Source organism: Chiloscyllium punctatum, chromosome 21 (genome assembly GCF_047496795.1).
Source record: "Chiloscyllium punctatum isolate Juve2018m chromosome 21, sChiPun1.3, whole genome shotgun sequence".
In the NCBI taxonomy this organism is placed as follows: Eukaryota; Metazoa; Chordata; class Chondrichthyes; order Orectolobiformes; family Hemiscylliidae; genus Chiloscyllium; species Chiloscyllium punctatum.
Genome location: NC_092759.1, coordinates 10,685,105 through 10,710,636, shown reverse-complemented (window position 1 = coordinate 10,710,636; position 25,532 = coordinate 10,685,105). Strand labels below are relative to the sequence as shown.

The following is a 25,532-nucleotide window of genomic DNA, read 5'->3' as shown; positions in this document are numbered from 1 at the left end:
GGGCTTTTGCCCGAAACGTCGATTTCGCTGCTCGTTGGATGCTGCCTGAACTGCTGTGCTCTTCCAGCACCACGAATCCAGTATTTGGTTTTCAGCATCTGCAGTCATTGTTTTTACCAAGAGTCCAAACATACCGTGTGAAGGAGCCTGATGGCCTGGGGGGGGGGATGAAACTATTGCACAGTCTGGCTGAGGGAGACCAAATGCTCAGCTGGGAGAAGAGTTTGAGTGAGGGGCGTGTCTGGGGTCTTCCACAATGCTCTTAGCCTTTCGGACGCAGCGTGTGGTCTAAGTGTCTGTCACGGACAGGGAGAGAGACCCCGATGATCCTCTCAGCTGTCCACACGATCCGTTGTAGGGTCTCACGATCCGAGACGGTGAAGGTCCCAAACCAGGCAGTGATGCGGCAGCTCAGGGCACTCTCTCAAGGAACCCAGTGGACAATATGGGGAGGATGGGGGTCTGGGAGGTGGGCTTTCCTCAGCCTGCTGGGCTTTCCGGGCTCTGGAGCTGGGATTGATGCACCTAGTGACAATGTTTAGAAGACGTTTCGATAAGTACGTGAATACGAAATGTTTGAAGGAGGATGGACCGAGCGCGGGCAGGTGGAACTAGTTTAGTTTAGGAAGATGGCCCACAGTTCAAACATGTACAGGTCAGGGTGGGTGGGCCATGGGAAATGACCCATAGGGCTCAGGGATGTGTAGGTTAGGGTGGATTGGCCGTGCTAAATTACCCCATAGTGTTCAGGGATGTATAGGTTAGGGTGGATTGGCCATGCTAAATTACCCCATAGCGTTCAGGGATGTGTAGGTTAGGGTGGATTGGCGGTGCTAAATTACCCCATAGTGTTCAGGGATGTGTAGGTTAGGGTGGATTGGCCATGCTAAATTACCCCATAGCGTTCAGGGATGTGTAGGTTAGGGTGGATTGGCCGTGCTAAATTACCCATAGTGTTCAGGGATGTGTAGGTTAGGGTGGATTGCCCGTGCTAAATTACCCCATAGTGTTCAAGGGTGTGTAGGATGGGTGGATTGGCCGTGCTAAATTGTCCCATAGTGTTCAGGGATGTGTCGGTTAGGGTGGATTGGCCATGCTAAATTACCCATAGTGTTCAGGGATGTGTGCGTTAGGGTGGATTGGCTATGCTAAATTACCCCATAGTGTTCAGGGATGTGTAGGTTAGGGTGGATTGGCCATGCTAAATTACCCCATAGTGTTCAGCGATGTGTAGGTTAGGGTGGATTGGCCATGCTAAATTACCCCATAGTGTTCAGGGATGTGTGGGGAAGGGTGTATTGGCCATGCTAAATTACCCCATAGTGTTCAGGGATGTGTGGGTTATGGTGGAATGGCCGTGCTAAATTGTCCCATAGTGTTCAGGGATGTGTAGGTTCGTGTGGACTGGCCATGTTAAATTACCCCATAGTGTTCAGGGATGTGTAGGTTAGGGTGGATTGGCCATGCTAAATTACCCCATAGTGTTCAGGGATGTGTAGGTTAGGGTGGATTGGCCGTGCTAAATTGCCCCATAGAATTCTGGGATGTGTGGGTTAGGGTGGATTGGCCATGCTAAATTACCCCATAGTGTTCAGGGATGTGTGGGTTAGCGTGGATTGGCCATGCTAAATTACCCCATAGTGTTCAGGGATGTGTAGGTTAGGGTGGATTGGCCGTGCTAAATTACCCCATAGTGTTCAGGGATGTGTGGGTTAAGGTGGATTGGCCATGCTAAATTACCCCATAGCGTTCAGGGATGTGTAGGTTAGGGTGGATTGGCCGTGCTAAATTACCCCATAGTGTTCAGGGATGTGTAGGTTAGGGTGGATTGGCCGTGCTAAATTACCCCATAGTGTTCAAGGGTGTGTAGGATGGGTGGATTGGCCGTGCTAAATTGTCCCATAGTGTTCAGGGATGTGTCGGTTAGGGTGGATTGGCCATGCTAAATTACCCATAGTGTTCAGGGATGTGTGCGTTAGGGTGGATTGGCTATGCTAAATTACCCCATAGTGTTCAGGGATGTGTAGGTTAGGGTGGATTGGCCATGCTAAATTACCCCATAGTGTTCAGCGATGTGTAGGTTAGGGTGGATTGGCCATGCTAAATTACCCCATAGTGTTCAGGGATGTGTGGGGAAGGGTGTATTGGCCATGCTAAATTACCCCATAGTGTTCAGGGATGTGTGGGTTATGGTGGAATGGCCGTGCTAAATTGTCCCATAGTGTTCAGGGATGTGTAGGTTCGTGTGGACTGGCCATGTTAAATTACCCCATAGTGTTCAGGGATGTGTAGGTTAGGGTGGATTGGCCATGCTAAATTACCCCATAGTGTTCAGGGATGTGTAGGTTAGGGTGGATTGGCCGTGCTAAATTGCCCCATAGAATTCTGGGATGTGTGGGTTAGGGTGGATTGGCCATGCTAAATTACCCCATAGTGTTCAGGGATGTGTGGGTTAGCGTGGATTGGCCATGCTAAATTACCCCATAGTGTTCAGGGATGTGTAGGTTAGGGTGGATTGGCCGTGCTAAATTACCCCATAGTGTTCAGGGATGTGTGGGTTAAGGTGGATTGGCCATGCTAAATTACCCCATAGCGTTCAGGGATGTGTAGGTTAGGGTGGATTGGCCGTGCTAAATTACCCCATAGTGTTCAGGGATGTGTAGGTTAGGGTGGATTGGCCGTGCTAAATTACCCCATAGTGTTCAAGGGTGTGTAGGATGGGTGGATTGGCCGTGCTAAATTGTCCCATAGTGTTCAGGGATGTGTCGGTTAGGGTGGATTGGCCATGCTAAATTACCCATAGTGTTCAGGGATGTGTGCGTTAGGGTGGATTGGCTATGCTAAATTACCCCATAGTGTTCAGGGATGTGTAGGTTAGGGTGGATTGGCCATGCTAAATTACCCCATAGTGTTCAGCGATGTGTAGTTTAGGGTGGATTGGCCATGCTAAATTACCCCATAGTGTTCAGGGATGTGTGGGGAAGGGTGTATTGGCCATGCTAAATTACCCCATAGTGTTCAGGGATGTGTGGGTTAGGGTGGAATGGCCGTGCTAAATTGTCCCATAGTGTTCAGGGATGTGTAGGTTCGTGTGGACTGGCCATGTTAAATTACCCCATAGTGTTCAGGGATGTGTAGGTTAGGGTGGATTGGCCGTGCTAAATTGCCCCATAGAATTCTGGGATGTGTGGGTTAGGGTGGATTGGCCATGCTAAATTACCCCATAGTGTTCAGGGATGTGTAGGTTAGGGTGGATTGGCCGTGCTAAATTACCCCATAGTGTTCAGGGATGTGTAGGTTAGGGTGGATTGGCCGTGCTAAATTACCCCATAGTGTTCAGGGATGTGTAGGTTAGGGTGGATTGGCCGTGCTAAATTACCCCATAGTGTTCAGGATGTGTAGGTTAGGGTGGATTGGCCATGCTAAATTACCCCATAGTGTTCAGGGATGTGTAGGTTAGGGTGGATTGGCCATGCTAAATTACCCCATAGTGTTCAGGGATGTGTAGGTTAGGGTGGATTGGCCGTGCTAAATTACCCCATAGTGTTCAGGGATGTGTAGGTTAGGGTGGATTGGCCATGCTAAATTATCCCATAGTGTTCAGGGATGTGTAGGTTAGGGTGGATTGGCCGTGCTAAATTACCCCATAGTGTTCGGGGATGTGTAGGTTAGGGTGGATTGGCCATGCTACATTTCCCCATAGTGTTCAGGGATGTATGGTTAGCTGCATTAGTCAGGGAAAATGTAAAGTAATCGGTTCGGGGGGTGGGTCTGTGTGAGATACTCTTCAGAGGGTCTGTTCAGACTTATTCTGCTGAATGGCCTGTTTGCACAATGTTGGGATTCTATGATAGTCTGGTTGAACGGAAGGGTCTGTTTACAAGCTGTATTACCCTATGACTCTATAACTTACAATTCCAACAATTTACGTGGTCTTACTTGCCTGGTAACTATAATTATTTGAGCTTCTCCCTCCCTTTCAATTCACAGCAATTTCTGAGATGTTACTAGTATCCTCTCTGGTGCAGAACAACAGCAAATATCTTCAATTCACCGGTATTCTCCTTAATGATTCTCCAAACTATCTTCTCCAGGACCAAGACTTACTTTGTTAACATATTTTTCTTTTTAAATATCTGAAGAATGTTTTTGTATTTTCACATTTTTGGCTAATTTTCCCTTGCTCTATAGTTTTCCACCTCCTTATGAATCTTTTGGTAATTCTTTCCTTTCTTTAAATATTCTGTCTATTCTTCTGAGCTGCCACCCATCTCAGCACAATTAAACAACTTCTCTTTCAGATTGACGCTATGTTTTAACTTTCTGGAATAATCACAGAAACGCTGGCCGATCCTTGAACCTAAATTTCCACTTCACTTTGACTAGTTCTTTTTGCATGTCCTTATAATTCAAAACAGACCCACATTTCTCTCCTTTGAAACTGTATGTAGAACACAGAACATTCCAGCGCAGTACAGGCCCTTCGGCCCTCGATGTTGTGCCGACCTGTGAAGCCCATCTAACCGACACTATTCTGTTATCATCCATATGTTTATCTAACAAACATTTAAATGCCCTCAAAATTGGTGAGTCCACTACTGTTGCAGGCAGTGTGTTCCACGCCCTTACTACTCTCTGAGTAAAGAACCTACCTCTGACATCTGTCCTATATCTATCACCCCTCAATTTAAAGCTATGTCCCCTCATCCTAGCCATCACTATCCGACGAAAAAGGCTCTCCCTCTCCACCCTATCTAACCCTCTGATTATCTTATATGTCTCTATTAAGTCGCCTCTCAACCCCCTTCTCTCTAACAGAAACAGCCTCAAGTCCCTCAGCCTTTCCTCGTAAGACCTTCCCTCCATACCTGGAGGTAAATCTCCTCTGAACCCTTTCCATAGCTTCCACATCCTTCCGATAATGCGGTGACCAGAACTGTACGCAATACTCCAAGTGTGGCCGCACCAGCGTTTTGTACAGCTGCAGCATGACCTCGTGGCTCCGAAACTCAATCCCTCTCCCAATAAAAGCTAACACACTGAATGCCTTTTTAACAGCCCTATCAACCTGGGTGGCAACTTTCAGGGATCTATGTGCATGGACACCGAGATCTCTCTGCTCATCCACACTACCAAGAATCTTACCATGAGCCCAGTAAAGCAATTGTGGTTACTGCTACCCAGGGGTAGCTTTCCCGACTTGGTCAGTAATTTATCCTATCTCATTGACCAAGTACAAAACCAGAAATTGCTCAGAAACTCAGCAGGTTGGGCAGTATTTGTGGGGAGAAAGCAGAGTTAAAATCCCCTATTATAATCATGGTACCATTTTGAAAAGCCCCCTTTATTTCTTCTCGATATCCTGTCCTATCATTGTGTCACTGTTATGGGGCCTGTGCACAGTTCTCACAAGTGACCTCTCGCTTTTATCATTCATCATCTCTCCCCAGACTGTTTCAATATCCTGGTTTCCAGAATTTCGGTCATCCCTCTGAACTGTGCACATATAATCCTTAACTAACAGAGCCACTCTTTCCCTCCACAGACAGAGAGATAGACAGAGAGGAGAAAGAGAGGCGAAACCAGAGAGATGTGTGTGTGAGAGAGAGACGGGGAGAGTGAGAGAAAGACAGAGAGACAAAGACACAGAGAAAGAGAGATGTGTGTGTGTGTGTGTGTGTGTGTGAGGGAGAGAGAGAGAGAGAAACAGGGAGAAAACCAAAGACAGAAAGACAGTCACAGAGAAAAAAAACAGTGAGAGAGAGAGAGAGAGAGAGCCAGAGAGAGATGTGTGTGTGTGTGAAAGGGACAGGGAGAGAGAAAACGAAAGAGAGACAGAGAGAGAAAGAGAAGTGTGAGAGAGGACCCAGAGACGTGTGTGTGTGTGTGTGTGTGTGTGTGTGTGTCTGTGTTAGAGGCAGCGATAGGGAGGAAGACAGAGAGTTGTGAGATATACTGGGAGAGAGACAGACAGACAGACAGAGAGGTGTGAGAGACACAGGGAGAGAGACAGACAGACAGACAGAGAGGTGTGAGAGACACAGGGAGAGAGACAGACAGACAGACAGAGAGGTGTGAGAGACACTGGGAGAGAGAGAGAGACAGACAGACAGAGAGGTGTGAGAGACACTGGGAGACAAAGACAGACAGACAGACAGAGAGGTGTGAGAGATACTGGGAGAGAGACAGACAGACAGACAGAGAGGTGTGAGAGACACAGGGAGAGAGACAGACAGACAGACAGAGAGGTGTGAGAGACACAGGGAGAGAGACAGACAGACAGACAGAGAGGTGTGAGAGACACAGGGAGAGAGACAGACAGACAGACAGAGAGGTGTGAGAGACACTGGGAGACAAAGACAGACAGACAGACAGAGAGGTGTGAGAGATACTGGGAGACAAAGACAGACAGACAGACACAGAGGTGTGAGAGATACTGGGAGCGAGACAGACAGACGGACAGAGAGGTGTGAGAGATACTGGGAGAGAGAGACAGACAGACAGACACAGAGGTGTGAGAGATACTGGGAGCGAGACAGACAGAGAGGTGTGAGAGATACTGGGAGCGAGACAGACAGACGGACAGAGAGGTGTGAGAGACACTGGGAGAGAGAGACAGACAGACAGACAGAGAGGTGTGAGAGACACTGGGAGAGAGAGACAGACAGACAGACAGAGAGGTGTGAAAGACACTGGGAGAGAGACAGACAGACAGACAGAGAGGTGTGAGAGACACTGGGAGAGAGACAGACAGACAGACAGAGAGGTGTGAAAGACACTGGGAGAGAGACAGACAGACAGAGAGGTGTGAGAGACACTGGGAGAGAGACAGACAGACGAACACAGATGTGAGAGACACTGGGAGAGAAAGACAGACAGACAGAGAGGTTTGATAGACACTGGGAGAGAGACAGACAGACAGACAGAGAGGTGTGAAAGACACTGGGAGAGAGACAGACAGACAGAGAGGTGTGAGAAACACTGGGAGAGACAGACAGACAGACAGACAGACAGAGAGGTGTGAGAGACACTGGGAGAGAGACAGACAGACAGACAGACAGAGAGGTTAGAGAGACACTGGGAGAGAGACAGACAGACACACAGACAGACAGCGAGGTGTGAGAGACACTGGGAGAGAAAGACAGACAGACAGAGAAGTGTGAGAGGCACTGGGAGATAGACAGACAGACAGACAGAGAGGTGTGAGAGACACAGGGAGAGAGACAGACAGACAGACAGAGAGGTGTGAGAGACACTGGGAGAGAGACAGACAGACAGACAGACAGAGAGGTGTGAGAGGCACTGGGAGAGAGACAGACAGACAGACAGAGAGGTGTGAGAGACACTGGGAGAGAGACAGACAGACAGACAGAGAGGTGTGAGAGACACTGGGAGAGAAAGACAGACAGACAGACAGACAGACAGACAGACAGCGAGGTGTGAGAGACACTGGGAGAGAGACAGACAGACAGACAGACAGAGAGGTGTGAGAGACACTGGGAGAGAGACAGACTGACAGAGAGGTGTGAGAGACACTGGGAGAGAGACAGACAGACAGACAGGCAGAGAGGTGTGAGAGACACTGGGAGAGAGACAGACAGACAGACAGACAGACAGACAGAGAGGTGTGAGAGACACTGGGAGAGAGACAGACAGACAGACAGGCAGAGAGGTGTGAGAGACACTGGGAGAGAGACAGACAGACAGACAGGCAGAGAGGTGTGAGAGACACTGGGAGAGAGACAGACAGACAGACAGACAGAGAGGTGTGAGAGTGTAGTCTCAATGGGTAGAAGGGCTCCTTCTGTACTGTATGACTGTGGGTGAGAGGTGTGTGAGAAAGAGAGAGAGAAACAGAAACAGAGAGAGACAGAGAAAGGAGACTGAGAGGTTTTAGGGGTTGGAATGGTGGTGGGATCAAATTCTGTCTCACTCCACGTGAGAAAGATCTGGGACGATCTGGTATCAATCCCCAGCCAAGATCTAACACTCCCACCTCTCCTGACTGTCAGCCTCGGTCGATTCCTCTGGCTACTGTGAGTGATAAAAGCTTCTCAGTTAATCTCTCAAGGTGGAGGAGCAATAACGTGTCAGACATAGGAGTTGCTTCATCAACCTGTCATTCACCCTCCTTCCATGTAACTCATCTGTTACCTTACCCAGAGTGTAGCCGCGCCCTCTGCCCCACCAACTCTCCTGTCATTTAATCTCTCCTCTCCTCCACCTTATTACAAACATTGTCTTTGTTTCCTTTCCCACTCCCTTCACATGTAATACCATTCTCATTTATCTCAATGACAGCTCTTAAATGTTATTTCCTGTTTCTTTTGTCCCAGATACTGCCTGACCTGTGGAATGTTTCCATTATTTACTGCTTTAATTTCAGATTTCTGACACCCTTTGCAAAAAATGTTCTCTCTTCAAAGTGTTATGACCAATCCCCTCCCTCGAGCCATCCGTGTGGGAGTGACTTTCCGCATTCTTCCCCGCTCTCTGGGTGAAGATGTTTCGCCTGACTTCCTGACAGGATTTATTCCGACCTGACTGAGATGGATGGCCCTGTATTCAGGTTCAGGCGATTTTCCTGCCCCTCGGATGCTGCCTGAGCTGCTGTGTTTTTCCAGCACCACTCCGATCTAAACTCAGCGAGAGAGCTGACCACTCCCCTCTCTTTATACAGGTCGCTTCTAAAACATGACCACTGTGGCCTGAACTCTCGTCTGTTCACATATCAACAAAGGGCCTCTCAAAATCCTTTTCATCTCTGTACCAAACCAGACAGATTGGAGCCCGTTGTCCCTCTGGGAAAAAAAAAATCAAGACCTTGAGCCAAGGAACAGCTTCTAGGAAAAAAAAGGGACTAGCTTTGTGACAACATTTTCAGGGACATAGACAGGGTGGATAGAAAGCAACTGCCCCTCTTCGTCAAAGGCTCAGGAACAAGGGGATATAATTGTAAAGTGAAAGTTGAGAGGGGATTTGTGGAAAATCTTTTTCAGCCAGAGTGTGGCAGGTAGGGGTTTCTGGAGTGCACTGCCTTGGAAATTAGTTGATGCCTCATAATCTTTAAAACTTTTATTACGAGAGGAATTGAACACAAAGGTGATTAGATTACTTCCAGTGTGGAATCAGGCCCTTCGGCCCAACGAGTCCACACCGACCCTCTGAAGAGTGACCCCACCCAGACCCATTTCCCTCTGATTAATGTACCTAACACTACGGGACAATTTCCCATGGCCAATCCACCCTGACCTGCACATCTTTGGACTGTGGGAGGAAACCGGAGCACCCGGAGGAAACCCACGCAGACACGGGGGAGAACGTGCAAACTCCACACAGTCAGTCGCCTGAGGCGGGAATCGAACCTGGGACCGTGAGGCAGCAAGTGCTAACCACTGAGCCACCGTGCCACCCACAAAGGATGTTATGTTTCTGTTACACAGGGCGTTGGTGACCTTTAAAGGATGGGCACTTCAAATATCATCCAAGGGGACGGGCCAAGTGCTGGAAACAGCCCCAGCCTGTTCAACCTCTCCCTGTAGCTCAAACCCTCCAACCCCGGCAACATGATTAGATTAGATTACTTACAGTATGGAAACAGGCCCTTCGGCCCAAGAAGTCCACACTGACCCTCCAAAAACAACCCACCCAGACCCATTCCCCTACACTTACCCCTTCACCTAACACTAGGGGTAATTTAGCGTGGCCAATCCACCCTAACCTACACATCCCTGAGCACTATGGGACAATTTAGCACAGCCAATCCACCCTGGCCTGCACATCTTTGGACTGTGGGAGGAAGCCCACACAGAAACAGGGAGAACGTGCAAACTCCACACAGTCAGTCGCCTGAGGTGGGAATTGAACCTGGGACCCTGGCGCTGTGAGGCAGCAGTGCTAACCACCCTGCCACCCATAAAATCCTTGTAAATCTTTTCTGAACCCTTTCAAGTTTCACACAACTTTCGATCCTCCCCAGAACGGGAGCAGTGCCTTCCTCTCGATTCTGTCCAGACCCATCCTGATGTTGAACCCCTCGATCAAGTCCCCTCTCGAGCTCCTCACCCCCGAGAAAATTGCAGCTAGCTTCTCCAATCTATCCTCCTCTCTGCAGCTCCTTATCCCTGGAACCGTTCTCCTGAACCTTTGCAAGAGCCCTCTCTGACACCTTCACATCCGTCCTATAGTGCGGCTCCAGGGACTCACTGTGTGAATGCATCAGACTAGTAACCCTAGTGGCCTAGGCTAGTGTTCTAAAGAGTCGAAAGGGCGGTGCTGGAAAAGCACAGCAGGTCAGGCAGCATCTGAGGAGCAGGAGAATCGACGTTTCAGGCAAGAGCCCTTCATCAGGAATGAGGCTCTGAGCCGAAGGGGGTGGAGAGATAAATGAGAGGGAGAGTGGGGCTGGGGAGAAGGGAGCTGAGAGTGCAATGGGTGGATGGAGGTGGGGGGGAAAGGTGATAGGTCAGAGAGGAGAGTGAGCGGATAGGTGGGGAAGGAAGATTGGCAGGTAGGACTGGTCATGTGGGCAGTGCCAAGTTGGAAGGTTGGAGTTGGGGTGAGGTGGGGGGAAAGGGGAAGTGAGGAAACTGTTGAAGTCCACATTGATGCCCTGGGGTTGAAGTGTTCCGAGGCGGAAGATGAGGCGTTCTTCCTCCAGGTGTCTGGTGGTGAGGGAGCGGCGGTGAAGGAGGCCCAGGACCTCCATGTCCTCGGCAGAGTGGGAGGGGGAGTTGAAATGTTGGGCCACGGGGCGGTTTGGTTGATTGGTGCGGGTGTCCCAGAGATGTTCCCTAAAGCGCTCTGCTAGGAGGCGCCCAGTCTCCCCAATGTAGAGGAGACCGCATCGGGAGCAACGGATACAATAAATGATATTAGTGGATGTGCAGGTGAAACTTTGATGGATGTGGAAGGCTCCTTTAGGGCCTTGGATAGAGGTGAGGGAGGAGGTGTGGGCACAGGTTTTGCGATTCCTGCGATAGCAGGGGAAGGTGCCAAGAGGGATGGGGAGATGGGTTAGTGGGGTGGGGGGGTGGCGTGAACCTGACAAGAGCATCGCGGAGGGAATGGTCTCTCCGAAATGCAGATAGGGGTGAGAGGGAAATATTTCTCTGGTGGTGGGGTCTGTAAATAGGTGGCGGAAATGCAGGAGGATAATGTGATGTATATGGAGGTTTGGTGGGGTGGAAGGTGAGGTTCTAAGGACAGGGATTCAAATCCCATCATTGGCAGCTGATATATAAAAGTCAGCTTCAGCGACCGAAACCATGACAACCATGATCAATTGTTGTCAAAACCCATCATGACCTTGAGGGAAGAAAATCTGCCGCCCTTCCACAGTCTGGGCCAATATGTGACTTTGAAATGGCCAAGCTGCTCTGAATAAAGGGGACTGAATGGCCTGTTGTTGTTCACATAAAGAGGGGCTGAGTGGCCTTTGCTGTTCCCGTAGAGGGTCTGAGGGGTCTTTGCTGTTCCTGTAGAGGGGCTGAGTGGTCTTTGCTGTTCCTGTAGAAGGGCTGAGTGGCCTCTGCTGTTCCTGTAGAAGGGCTGAGTGGCCTTTGCTGTTCCTGTAGAAGGGCTGAGTGGCCTTTGCTGTTCCTGTAGAGGGGCTGAGTGGCCTTTGCAGTTCCTGTAGAGGGGCTGAGTGGCCTTTGCTATTCCTGTAGAGGGGCTGAGTGGTCTTTGTTGTTCCTGGAGAGGGGCTGAGTGGCCATTGCTGTTCCTGTAGAGGGGCTGAGTGGCCTTTCCTGTTCCTGTAGAAGGGCTGAGTGGCCTTTGCTGTTCCTGTAGAAGGGCTGAGTGGCCTTTGCAGTTCCTGTAGAGGGGCTGAGTGGCCTTTGCTGTTCCTGTAGAGGGGCTGAGTGGTCTTTGTTGTTCCTGGAGAGGGGCTGAGTGGCCGTTGCTGTTCCTGTAGAGGGGCTGAGTGGCCTTTCCTGTTCCTGTAGAGGGACTGAGGGGTCTTTGTTGTTCCTGGAGAGGGGCTGAGTGGCCTTTCCTGTTCCTGTAGAAGGGCTGAGTGGCTTTTCCTGTTCCTGTAGAGGGGCTGAGGGGCCTTTCCTGTTCCTGTAGAAGGGCTGAGTGGCCTTTGCTGTTCCTGTAGAAGGGCTGAGTGGCCTTTGCTGTTCCTGTAGAGGGACTGAGGGGCCTTTGCTGTTCCTGTAGAGGGGCTGAGTGGCCGTTGCTGGTCTTGTAGAGGGTCTGAGTGGCCTTTGTTGTTCCTGTAGAGGGGCTGAGGGGCCTTTGCTGTTCCTGTAGAGGGGCTGAGTGGCCTTTGCTGTTCCTGTAGAAGGGCTGAGTGGCCTTTGCTGTTCCTCTAGAGGGGCTGAGTGGTCTTTGCTGTTCCTGTAGAAGGGCTGAGTGGCCTCTGCTGTTCCTGTAGAAGGGCTGAGTGGCCTTTGCTGTTCCTGTAGAAGGGCTGAGTGGCCTTTGCTGTTCCTGTAGAGGGGCTGAGTGGCCTTTGCAGTTCCTGTAGAGGGGCTGAGTGGCCTTTGCTGTTCCTGTAGAGGGGCTGAGTGGCCGTTGCTGGTCTTGTAGAGGGTCTGAGTGGCCTTTGTTGTTCCTGTAGAGGGGCTGAGTGGCCTTTGCTGTTCCTGTAGAGGGGCTGAGTGGCCTTTGCAGTTCCTGTAGAAGGGCTGAGTGGCCTTTGCTGTTCCTGTAGAGGGGCTGAGTGGTCTTTGCTGTTCCTGTAGAAGGGCTGAGTGGCCTCTGCTGTTCCTGTAGAAGGGCTGAGTGGCCTTTGCTGTTCCTGGAGAGGGGCTGAGTGGCCGTTGCTGTTCCTGTAGAGGGGCTGAGTGGCCTTTCCTGTTCCTGTAGAGGGACTGAGGGGTCTTTGTTGTTCCTGGAGAGGGGCTGAGTGGCCTTTCCTGTTCCTGTAGAAGGGCTGAGTGGCCTTTCCTGTTCCTGTAGAGGGGCTGAGGGGCCTTTCCTGTTCCTGTAGAAGGGCTGAGTGGCCTTTGCTGTTCCTGTAGAAGGGCTGAGTGGCCTTTGCAGTTCCTGTAGAGGGGCTGAGTGGCCTTTGCTGTTCCTGTAGAGGGGCTGAGTGGTCTTTGTTGTTCCTGGAGAGGGGCTGAGTGGCCGTTGCTGTTCCTGTAGAGGGGCTGAGTGGCCTTTCCTGTTCCTGTAGAGGGACTGAGGGGTCTTTGTTGTTCCTGGAGAGGGGCTGAGTGGCCTTTCCTGTTCCTGTAGAAGGGCTGAGTGGCCTTTCCTGTTCCTGTAGAGGGGCTGAGGGGCCTTTCCTGTTCCTGTAGAAGGGCTGAGTGGCCTTTGCTGTTCCTGTAGAAGGGCTGAGTGGCCTTTGCTGTTCCTGTAGAGGGACTGAGGGGCCTTTGCTGTTCCTGTAGAGGGGCTGAGTGGCCGTTGCTGGTCTTGTAGAGGGTCTGAGTGGCCTTTGTTGTTCCTGTAGAGGGGCTGAGGGGCCTTTGCTGTTCCTGTAGAGGGGCTGAGTGGCCTTTGCTGTTCCTGTAGAAGGGCTGAGTGGCCTTTGCTGTTCCTCTAGAGGGGCTGAGTGGTCTTTGCTGTTCCTGTAGAAGGGCTGAGTGGCCTCTGCTGTTCCTGTAGAAGGGCTGAGTGGCCTTTGCTGTTCCTGTAGAAGGGCTGAGTGGCCTTTGCTGTTCCTGTAGAGGGACTGAGGGGCCTTTGCTGTTCCTGTAGAGGGGCTGAGTGGCCTTTCCTGTTCCTGTAGAAGGGCTGAGTGGCCTTTGCTGTTCCCGCAGAGGGGCTGAGGGGCCTTTGCTGTTCCCGTGGAGGGGCTGAGGGGCCTTTGCTGTTCCCGTGGAGGGGCTGAGGGGCCTTTAAGATGGGCTGAACGGCCTGCTGAGGGTGGTCCAGCCGCGGGGGTGAGGCGGCGCCGGCGGCAGGCGGCTATATCAATGCAGCGCTGAGACCAGAGTGAGTGAGTGGAGCTCAGCTGACACATTGATACACGGTCTCCATGGCAACGGGTCCTGGGGCTGAGTGACAGCGGCCGGGTCCTACCGCCCGCCCTCCCCCTCGTCCTACCCCCTGTGTGTGTGTGTGTGTGTGTGGGGCTGTGTGTGGGTGTGTGTGTGGGGCTGTGTGTGTGGGTGTGTGTGTGGGGGAGAGAGCTGTACCCCCCCCCCCCCAGGAGCATCCAGCCGGGTCCCCGAAGCCCCATGCCCCCCCCCCCCAGCAGAGGCCGGCGGTAGGGGGATGGAGTTCCTGATGGCCGGAGTGGCCGCCTGCGGAGCCTGTGTGTTGACCAACCCCCTGGAGGTGGTGAAGACGCGGATGCAGCTGCAGGGCGAGCTGCGGCCCCGGGGCTCGTACCCGCGGCTCTACCGCAACGTCTTCCACGCCGCCGCCACCATCTGCAGAGCGGACGGCTGGGCAGCGCTGCAGAGGGGGCTCCTGCCCGCCCTCATCTACCAGTTCCTCATGAATGGCATCCGCCTGGGCACCTACTCGGTGATGGAGGACGCCGGCTACACCTCCACCGAGGACGGCAGAGTCAGCGGGACGAGGTGCACCCTGGCAGGGGCACTAGCTGGAGTGACCGGGGCGTTCCTGTGCAGTCCCATCTACCTGGTGAGTCTGGTGGTGCTGAAGGGTGGGCAAGGAGGTGCCTGGCCATGTCCTCCTTCCATTGTTACAGCCCCCCCCCCCCCCCCACACCCACCCCCCACCCCCCACACCCACCCCCCACCCCCCCACACACCCCCCACCTCCACACACCCCCCACTCCCCACCTCCACCTCCACACACCCCCCACTCCCCCCCCCCCCACCCCCCACCTCCACACACCCACCTCCCTATGGGCAGGGGATCACCCCCCCCCCACCCACCCCACACCCACCCCCCACACACCCCCCACCTCCACACACCCCCCACTCCCCCCACCTCCACCTCCACACACCCCCCCCCCACACCCCCCACCCCCCCCCCACTCACCCCCCACCCCCACCCCCACACACCCCCCCCACCCCCCCACCCCACACACCCCCCCCCACCCCCCACCTCCACCCCCCCCACTCCCCCCCCCACACACCCCCCCACCCCCCACCTCCACCCCCCCCCACTCCCCACCTCCACCCCCCCCACTCCCCCCCACACCCCCCCACCCCCCACACACCCCCCCCCACTCCCCCCCACACCCCCCCCACTCCCCACCTCCACCCCCCCACTCCCCCCCCACCCCCCACACACCCCCCCCCCCCCACACCCCCCACCTCCACACACCCACCTCCCTATGGGCAGGGGATCACCCCCCCCCACTCCCCCCCCCCACCCCCCACACACCCCCCACCCCCCACCTCCACACACCCACCTCCCTATGGGCAGGGGATCCCCCCACCGACTCCACCCCCCACCTCCACACACCCACCTCCCTATGGGCAGGGGATTTCCCCCCCCACTCCCCCACTCCCCACCTCCACACACACACCTCCCTATGGGCAGGGGATTTCCCCCCCACTCCCCACCTCCACACACCCACCTCCCTATGGGCAGGGGATTTCCCCCCCACTCCCCACTCCCCACCTCCACACACACACCTCCCTATGGGCAGGGGATTTCCCCCCCCCCACTCCCCACTCCCCACCTCCACACACACCTCCCTATGGGCAGGGGATTTCCCCCCCACTCCCCACCTCCACACACCCACCTCCCTATGGGCAGGGGATTTCACCCCCACTCCCCACCTCCACACACCCACCTCCCTATGGGCAGGGGATTTCCCCCCCACTCCCCACCTCCACACACCCACCTCCCTCTGGGCAGGGGATCACCCCCCCCCCCCCCCACACTCCCCACCTCCACACACACACCTCCCTATGGGCAGGGGATCCCCACCCCACCCCCCACCTCCACACACCCACCTCCCTATGGGCAGGGGATCCCTGGGACCCCACTCCCCCCCACGCCCCGCCCCCCCCCACTCTCCTCTTGCGCTGAGTGTCTGATGAGGAACAAATGTCTGCACTCGGAGCCTGGCTGAGATCCCCCTACAGGGCAAAAGTGCAGACTGTAGATGATGGAGATCAGAGTTTAGATCAGAGCGGTGCTGGAAAAGCACAGCAGGTCAGGCAGCATCCGAGGAGCAGGAGAATCGACATTTTGGGCAAAAGTCCTTCATCAGGGATTCCCTAAAGTATGGAAACACGCCCTTCGGTCCAACAAGTCCACACTGACCCTCTGAAGAGTAACCCACCCAGATCCATTCCCCCACCCTACATTTACCCCTGACAAATGTACGTAACACTATGGGGTAATTTAGCATGGCCAATCCACCCTAACCTACACATCCCTGAACACTATGGGGTAATTTAGCATGGCCAATCCACCCTAACCTACACATCCCTGAACACTATGGGGTAATTTAGCATGGCCAATCCACCCTAACCTACACATCCCTGAACACTATGGGGTAATTTAGCATGGCCAATCCACCCTAACCTACACATCCCTGAACACTATGGGACAATTTCCCATGGCCAATCCACCCTAACCTACACATCCCTGAACACTATGGGGTAATTTAGCACGGCCAATCCACCCTAACCTACACATCCCTGAACACTATGGGACAATTTCCCATGGCCAATCCACCCTAACCTACACATCCCTGAACACTATGGGGTAATTTAGCATGGCCAATCCACCCTAACCTACACATCCCTGAACACTATGGGACAATTTCCCATGGCCAATCCACCCTAACCTACACATCCCTGAACACTATGGGACAATTTCCCATGGCCAATCCACCCTAACCCACACTCCCTGAATGGCGAGAATGTGCAAACTCCACACAATCACCCGAGGCTAGAATCGAACCCGGGTTCCTGGCGCTGTGAGGCTGCCGCGCTAAGCCACCGTACCACCCGTGGAATTCTCTGCTACAGAGAGCGGTCAAGGCCAGAACATTGGAAGTTCTCAAGAAAGAATTAGACATAGTCCTTACGGCTGAAGGGATCATAGGGGAGAATGTATGAACTGGGCACAAAGTTGGATGAACAGCCAGGACCCATATTGAGTGACAGACCAGGCTTGAAGGGATGAAGGGGTTTTGTCTGAAACGTCGATGTCCCTGCTCCTCGGATGCTGCCTGTCCTGCTGTGCTTTTCCAGCACCACTCTAACACAGGCTTTCATTGCTCACACCACTGAGTATTCGGACGTTATGTTAAGGTTGTGCAGGACATTGATGAGGCCATTTCACAGGACTGTGTGCATTTATGGTCACCTTGCTAGAGGAAGGATATTATAGGAGAGGGTGTCGAAAAGATTAACCAGGATGTTTGAGTCATATGGACTTTTTTCACTGCAGTATAGGGAGGCTGAGGGGTGACCTTATAGAGGTTTATAAAATCATGAGGGGCATATAAGGTGAATAGCAAGGGTCTTTTCCCTGGGATGGGAGGGTGGGAGTTCTAAACTAGGGGGCATGTTGTCAAGGTGAGAGGAGAAAGGGGCAACCACAGAGGGTGGGTTGCAGGTGGCATGAACTGGTGCCAGAGGAAGTGGCCAACGCAGGGTCAATTACACCATTTAAAATATATTTGGACCAGTACATGCAGAGGAAAGGGTCAGAGAGGAATGGGGCTGGTTTCATTTGGGAAACTTGGTTGGATCAGAGGGTCTGTGTGACTCCGTGATGGCACAGTTCCGCTGCTGTTTTCTGAGTTTCTATGGTTCTTCGGACACCGAGTCTGCAGAGTGCCTCTCTCTTCCCTCCTTCCACCACCATCTAGATTCTGAAGGTTCGAACCCTGACTGAGGTAACTCCAGCCAAAGCTCCCCGTGTCCTCAGTGCAGTTCCCAGGACTGCTATCTCCCGGACAAATCATTAATGTCCCCCAGGCAGCACCTTCCAAACCCATGACCACTTCCATCTTGAAGGACAAGGGCGGTATATTGAATTGATTTGAATTGATTTTATTTTATTATCACGTGTACCGAGGCACAGTGAAAAGCTTTGTTTTGTGAGCAATACAGACAGGTCACAGAGTTAAGTAACATCGATAAGTAAATAATAGGTAAACAGTGGCCAAAACAAAAACACAGGGACAGGCGAATGTTCAGCGTTTGTGAGTCCATTCAGTATTCTAACAACAGTTGGGTAGAAACTGTTTCCAAACCGGGTGGTGTGTGTGTTCAGGTTTCTGTACCTTCTCCCCGATGGTAGAGGTTGTAGAAAAACATTGCCAGGGTGGGGTGGATCTTTGAGAATGCTGGCGGCCTTTCCCTGACAGCGGGCCTGGTAGATGGATCCTCTAGATGAGAGGTTGGCCTTTGTGATTGTCTGGGCCGAGTTCACCACTCTCTGTAACCGTCTCTGATCCTGAATGATACAGTTCCCACACCAGCACCTATAAAAGTTGGCACCGTCATGCCAAATTTCCTCAGTTGCCTCAGGAAGGAGAGACCTTGTTGGGCCTTTGTAACCAGTGTGTCCACATGAAGAGTCCAAGAAAGCTTGTTGTGGATGACCACTCCCAGGAGCTTGACACTCTCCACTCGTTCCCCCTCTGTGCTGTTAATGTGTGTGTGGGGGGGAGCATGAGGAACATCCCACCGAAAAATGCATTGGGACACCACCCCCATTCAAGTTGCCCTCCAAGCCACTCACTCCCCTAACTCAAAACTATATTGCTGTTCCTTCACTGCCTCTCAAAATCATGAAGTTCCCTCCATAAGGGCAGTGTGATTCGTAGACAGCGGTGGTTCAGGAAAGTAGCTCACTCCCACCAAGGAGGCCAGTAAGGACAGGGGATAAATACTGGCCCAGCCAGCAAGGGCAACAACCCATGAATGAACTTCCAAAACAAAATGTCAAAGTCTGAGGCAAGTCCATAGGCAGTTCTCAGTCCATTTGGAGAGCTCCGTATCCTGGCAGTGGCTGGAATTCACAATATGGACTGATCCCTTCTCACACATTACTGTGCTTTCAACAGCTTCAGTTATGAATGTAGTTTAAGGCAGGCCGTTTCTCGCCTGGTTAACATTGGGTTAACTGGCCAAAACCCAGATGTTAATTGCATTTGAATATTGCTGTCCGTGTACCAAGATACGTACTCCATTTTCCACTTTATTTAGATTAGATTACAGTGTGGAAACAGGCCCTTCGGCCCAACAGGTCCACACCGCCCCGCCGAAGCGCAACCCACCCACTCCCCTACGTTTACCCCTTCACCTAACACTACGGGACAATTTAGCATGGCCAATCCACCCTAACCTGCACATCTTTGGACTGTGGGAGGAAACTGGAGCACCCGGAGGAAACCCACGCAGACACGGGGAGGACGTGCAAACCCAACACAGACAGTTGCCTGAGGTGGGAATTGAACCTGGGACCCTGGCGCTGTGAGGCAGCAGTGCTGACCACCGTGGGACCGTGGATCTATGTTTGCTGAGGATGCCAAGTTAGTTTGGAACGGGGGTTAGTAGACAACAGCAACCAAATGACCAAAAAAAAAAGACTTTGAGAGATCTGAAGGAGCAGATGAAATCTGTTTTTTTTCTCTCCAAAAAAGCTGGTGAGCAAATGTGGGGAAAGTTTGGATCAGCTGGGCCTATATCCATTGGGATTGAGAGGAATGAGTGACGTTCTTATTGAAAGGCTGACCATACTGAGGGGAGCTGGACAGGGTTGTGAAAGACAAGAGGAGGTTTTGCCCTTGTGGGAGATCCGAGAGGATCACTCTTCAAAAATAAAGGATTTCCCGAATGGCTGACTCCTGATTCTAACTTGGATGTTTGTAAAAACTGGTCGAAGGACTAACAGGATGTTGTTATGAAGGAGTCTTAAATGGCAAACTGCTTAAGATTATAAGGTCTCCAAAAAAAAAACAGCAACAGGAAGAGGCTGTTTGATCCCCTGAACCAGCTCTGCCATTCAATTGGATCGCGGCTGATCTGACATCCTCACTTCCACTTTCCTGCCTTTTCCCTGAGTGATCAAGGATCTATCCATCTCAGCCTCAACCCCCACAGCTATCTTTGGCAAGGAATTCCAAAGACTTGGAGGGATATGGGCGGGGTGCTGGCAGGTGGGACTAGATTGGGTTGGGATATCGGGTCGGCATGGACGGGTCAGGCTGAAGGGTCTGTTTCTGTGTTGTACATCTCTATGACTCTGCGGCTCTCAACCCTCAGAGAGAAGAAACTCCTCCTCATCTCAATCTTAAACTGGTGCCCCCTTTTATTCTGGGTGTTAAAGGGAGGGGATTGGGGGGTGGCACAAGACTGCCTGAGGAGTGGGGGGGTACAGATCAGCTGGGGATCTGGCTGTTGCTTCCTCGTCCTTGATCAGAAACATGAGCCAGGTTCCAGCAGGGTAAGGCACACACACACACACACACACGCACACAGACCCACACACACACACACACACACACAGACCCACACACACACACACACACAGACAGACCCACACACACACACACACACCCACAGACCCACACACACACACACACACAGACAGACCCACACACACACAGATCCACACACACACACACACACACAGACCGACCCACACACACACACACACACACACACAGACAGACCCACACACACACACACACACACACAGACCGACCCACACACACACACACACACACACAGACAGACCCACACACACACAGATCCACACACACACACACACACACACACAGACCGACCCACACACACACACACACACACAGACTGACCCACACACACACACACAGACAGACCCACACACACCCACACACACACAGATCCACACACACACACACACACACACACACACAGACCCACACACACACAGATCCACACACACACACACACACACACACACACAGACCCACACACACACACACACACACACAGACAGACCCACACACACACAGATCCACACACACACACACACACAGACCGACCCACACACACACACACACAGACCCACACACACACACACACACACACAGACCCACACACACACACACACACAGACCCACACACACACAGACCCACACACACAGACACACACACACACAGACTGACCCACACACACACACACAGACTGACCCACACACACACACAGACCCCACACACACACACACAGACCGATCCACAGACCCACACACACACACACACACACACACAGACCCACACACACACACACAGACCGATCCACAGACCCACACACACACACACACACAGACCCTCACACACAGACACACACACACACACAGACTGACCCACACACACACACACAGACTGACCCACACACACACACAGACCCCACACACACACACACACACACAGACTGACCCACACACACACACAGACCCCACACACACACACACACACACAGACCGATCCACAGACCCACACACACAGACACACACACACATACCCACAGACACACACACACAGACACTCACACACACACACCCACACACACAGACCCTAACACACACACAAACACACACACACACATAGACCCTCACACACACACACACCCACACGGGGACACACACACACACACACAGACTCTCACACACAGACCCACACACACACATCCACACACGGACCCTCACACACACACACACACCCACACACACACGGACCCTCACGCACACAGACCCTCACACGCACAAAGACCCTCATACAAACACACACAGACCCTCACACACACACACAGACCCCCCCACACACACAGACCTTCACACACACACGCACACACACACATGCTCCAACACACACATATACACTCTGACACATGCACACACTCCTACCCACACACACACTCTGACACACACATACACTCCAACACACAGACACACACTCTGACACATACATTCACTCACTCCGACATGCACATATTCCAACACATGCACCTACACACACAAAACTCTGATACACGTACATACACACACACACTCCAACACATGCACCTACACATGCACACTCTGACGCACGTGCACACACACACACACACACACACACTTACACACATACACACACTCCAACACACGAACATGTACTCCAACACACTGACACACGTACACACCCACACACTCTAACACACACACTCTGACACACACGTACTCCGACACCTGCACATACACACACACTCCAACACACATTCCAACACACACACTCACACGCATGTACACACACACACAAAATGACGCACGCATGCATACACGCTCTCACACACACTCTGACACACACAATCTGACATATAAACGCACACACACATACACACTCTCACTCACACACATACACACTCTCACTCTCACATACACACATACACACTCTCACACACACACATACACACTCTCACTCTCACATACACACTCTCACTCTCACTCACACACATACACACTCTCACTCTCACACACACACACATACACACTCTCACACACACACACATACACACTCTCACACACACACATACACACTCTCACACACACACACATACACACTCTCACATACACACATACACACTCTCACACACACACATACACACTCTCACTCTCACATACACACATACACACTCTCACTCTCTCACACACACATACACACTCTCACTCTCACACACACACACATACACACTCTCACACACACACACATACACACTCTCTCACACACACATACACACTCTCACACATACACACTCTCACTCTCACACACACACATACACACTCTCTCACACACACACACTCTCACACATACACACTCTCACACATACACACTCTCACTCTCACACACACACATACACACTCTCACTCTCACTCTCACACACACACATACACTCACTCTCACACACACACATACACAGTCTCACTCTCACATACACACTCTCACTTTCACACACACACATACACACTCTCACTCTCACACACACACATATACACACTCTCACTCTCACACACACACATACACACTCTCACTCTCACACACACATACACTCACTCTCACACACACACACATACTCACTCTCACACACACACATACACAGTCTCACTCTCACATACACACTCTCACTTTCACACACACACATACACACTCTCACTCTCACACACACACATATACACACTCTCACTCTCACACACACACACATACACACTCTCACTCTCACACACACACACACATACACACTCTCACTCTCACACATACACACTCTCACTCTCACACACACACATACACACTCTCACTCTCACACACACACACACACATACACACTCTCACACACACACACACTCTGACACAGTTAGTTTTTATTTTCTGACAGTTTTCAGCGGGGGACAGGCTGTTCGTGGACTGTTCCAGGTAAGAGTCTACCTTAAAGGGGAGGTGAAGTGGATGGGTGTTGGGGATGGTGTTAATTATTGTCCCTCAATTTTCTAAAACACCACATTTCTTTTAAAGGTGAAGACACATCTTCAGACACAATCTACCTCTATTATAGCTGTTGGTCACCAATATAAACATGAGGTGAGTTCATGTTTGTTTATGTGTAAATGGGAACACCAGCTTCCTTAAGGGTGTGAGAAAAAATTGAGACATTTTTAAATGGCTGGGAACAGACAGAGCAGAATTAAATCATACAAAGCTGTTCAAACCTGGTTTTTATAACTACATACGTGTTATTTCAAGGCATGTGACATTGCTGGCTAAGGCAGTATTATTACTAATCCCAATTTCCCCAAAGATAATAGTCAACTGTATTGCCGTGGGCCTGGAGTCACGTGTAGGTCCAAACCAGGAAAGGGTGTCAGAGTTCCTTCTCAAAAGGATGCCAGACTGGGATTTCACAACATGGTCTCCCTTGGAGTTCTGACTGAGAGTTGCTGGACTTGAAGTGTTGGCTTTGTTTTTCCCCCTCTATCGATGCTGACAAGCACACTGAGTTTCTCCAGCACTTTCTGCAATTAGTCTCCCATTACACCGGCTTTTTAATTTTAGTTTTTCTTTAGCTTTAAAGCCCGTGTCTGCAGAATGCTAGTGTGTGCGATTATAGTCTGGATGATAGTCAAAAGGTTGGGGGGGGGTGCTGGAAACGCACGGCCGGTCAGACAGCATCCGAGGAGCAGGAGAGTCGACGTTCTGAGCTCTTCATCGGGAATGTTGAAGGGCTGATGCCTGAAACGTCGACTCTCCTGCTCCTCGGATGCTGCCTGACCTGCTGTGTTTTTCCAGCAACTCCCCCCACACCTTTTGACTCTGATTTCCAGCATCTGCTGTCCTCCCTGTCTCCTGATGGATTATAGCCCAGTGACATTCCCGCTGTCTCACCCCATCATGAGAAGGTGCTAGAGCTGCATTACCCCTCCATCCCTCCACTTCGCTCCTGGATATCTTCCACTTACCTGCCCTCAAAGAACCAGCTGGAGAGTCCGGTGTACAGTTCCGACACTCAGACTCCAGACGCCGTATCTGAGTGATTGGAATCTGGAATTAAGAGTCTAATGCTGACCAGGAATCCCTTGTTGATATTTGGAAAAACCCAATTTAGTTCACTACTAATGTCCTTCGGGAAGGGATCGGCCATCCTTACCTGGTCTGGCCTACATGTGACTCCAGACCCACAGCAATGTGGTTGCCTCTCAACTGCCCCCCAGGGCAATTAGGGACGGGCCTAGCCAGTGATGAATGAATAAAGGAAAGATACTGGGAACTCACCCCGGGCAGTCGGAGTGCTTTCCCACTGAGTCTCCGAACGAGCCTCGTTTACAGCTGTTTTATTATCAGTGACAATGTACAGTGTTGGATCAAGGCCACACTAGAATGGTCTCTGGTGGGCTGCTAGTTGTGTTGCTGGACAGTTACAATTTGGGAATCGCATTGGACAGATTTGGTCTCAATTTCCCAGAGACAACAAAGAATGGAGCCTGTGACATCTCTCAGTGAGAGGTTATACACACACACACACACGTGCACACACAGACACATGCACGCACACAGACACGCACACACGGGCACAAGCACACACACACAGACACACACACATGGGCACATGCACACTCACATAGACACACACGGGCACATGCACACACACAGATACACATGGGCACATGCACACACACACAGACACGCACACACACACACACACACAGACACGCACACATGAGCACATGCACACACAGACACGCACACATGAGCACATGCACACTCACACAGTCACACACACATGAGCACATGCACACTCACACAGACACACACATGGGCACATGCACACACACACAGACACACACACACGGGCACATGCACACTCACACAGACACACACACATGAGCACATGCACACTCACACAGACACACACATGAGCACATGCACACTCACACAGATACACACACACGGGCACATGCACACTCACACAGATACACATGAGCACATGCACACTCACACAGACACACACACACGGGCACATGCACACTCACACAGACACACTCACACAGACACACACACATGGGCACATGCACACTCACATAGACACACACGGGCACATGCACACACACAGATACACATGGGCACATGCACACACACACACACACACAGACACGCACACACACACACACACAG

General features: G+C 51.8%; 1 protein-coding gene across 1 annotated transcript in view; it reads left to right on the top strand.

The window, feature by feature from the left end:
• The first annotated feature begins 14,075 nt into the window (after positions 1 to 14,075).
• slc25a35 (solute carrier family 25 member 35) overlaps positions 14,076 to 25,532 on the top strand; it is a 41,819-nt gene continuing 30,362 nt past the window's right edge. The window contains exons 1-2 of the mRNA XM_072591540.1: positions 14,076 to 14,547; positions 23,379 to 23,444. Of these exons, the coding sequence (XP_072447641.1) occupies positions 14,173 to 14,547; positions 23,379 to 23,444 (441 nt within the window). The 5' untranslated portion in view covers positions 14,076 to 14,172. The remainder of the gene's footprint in view (positions 14,548 to 23,378; positions 23,445 to 25,532) is intronic.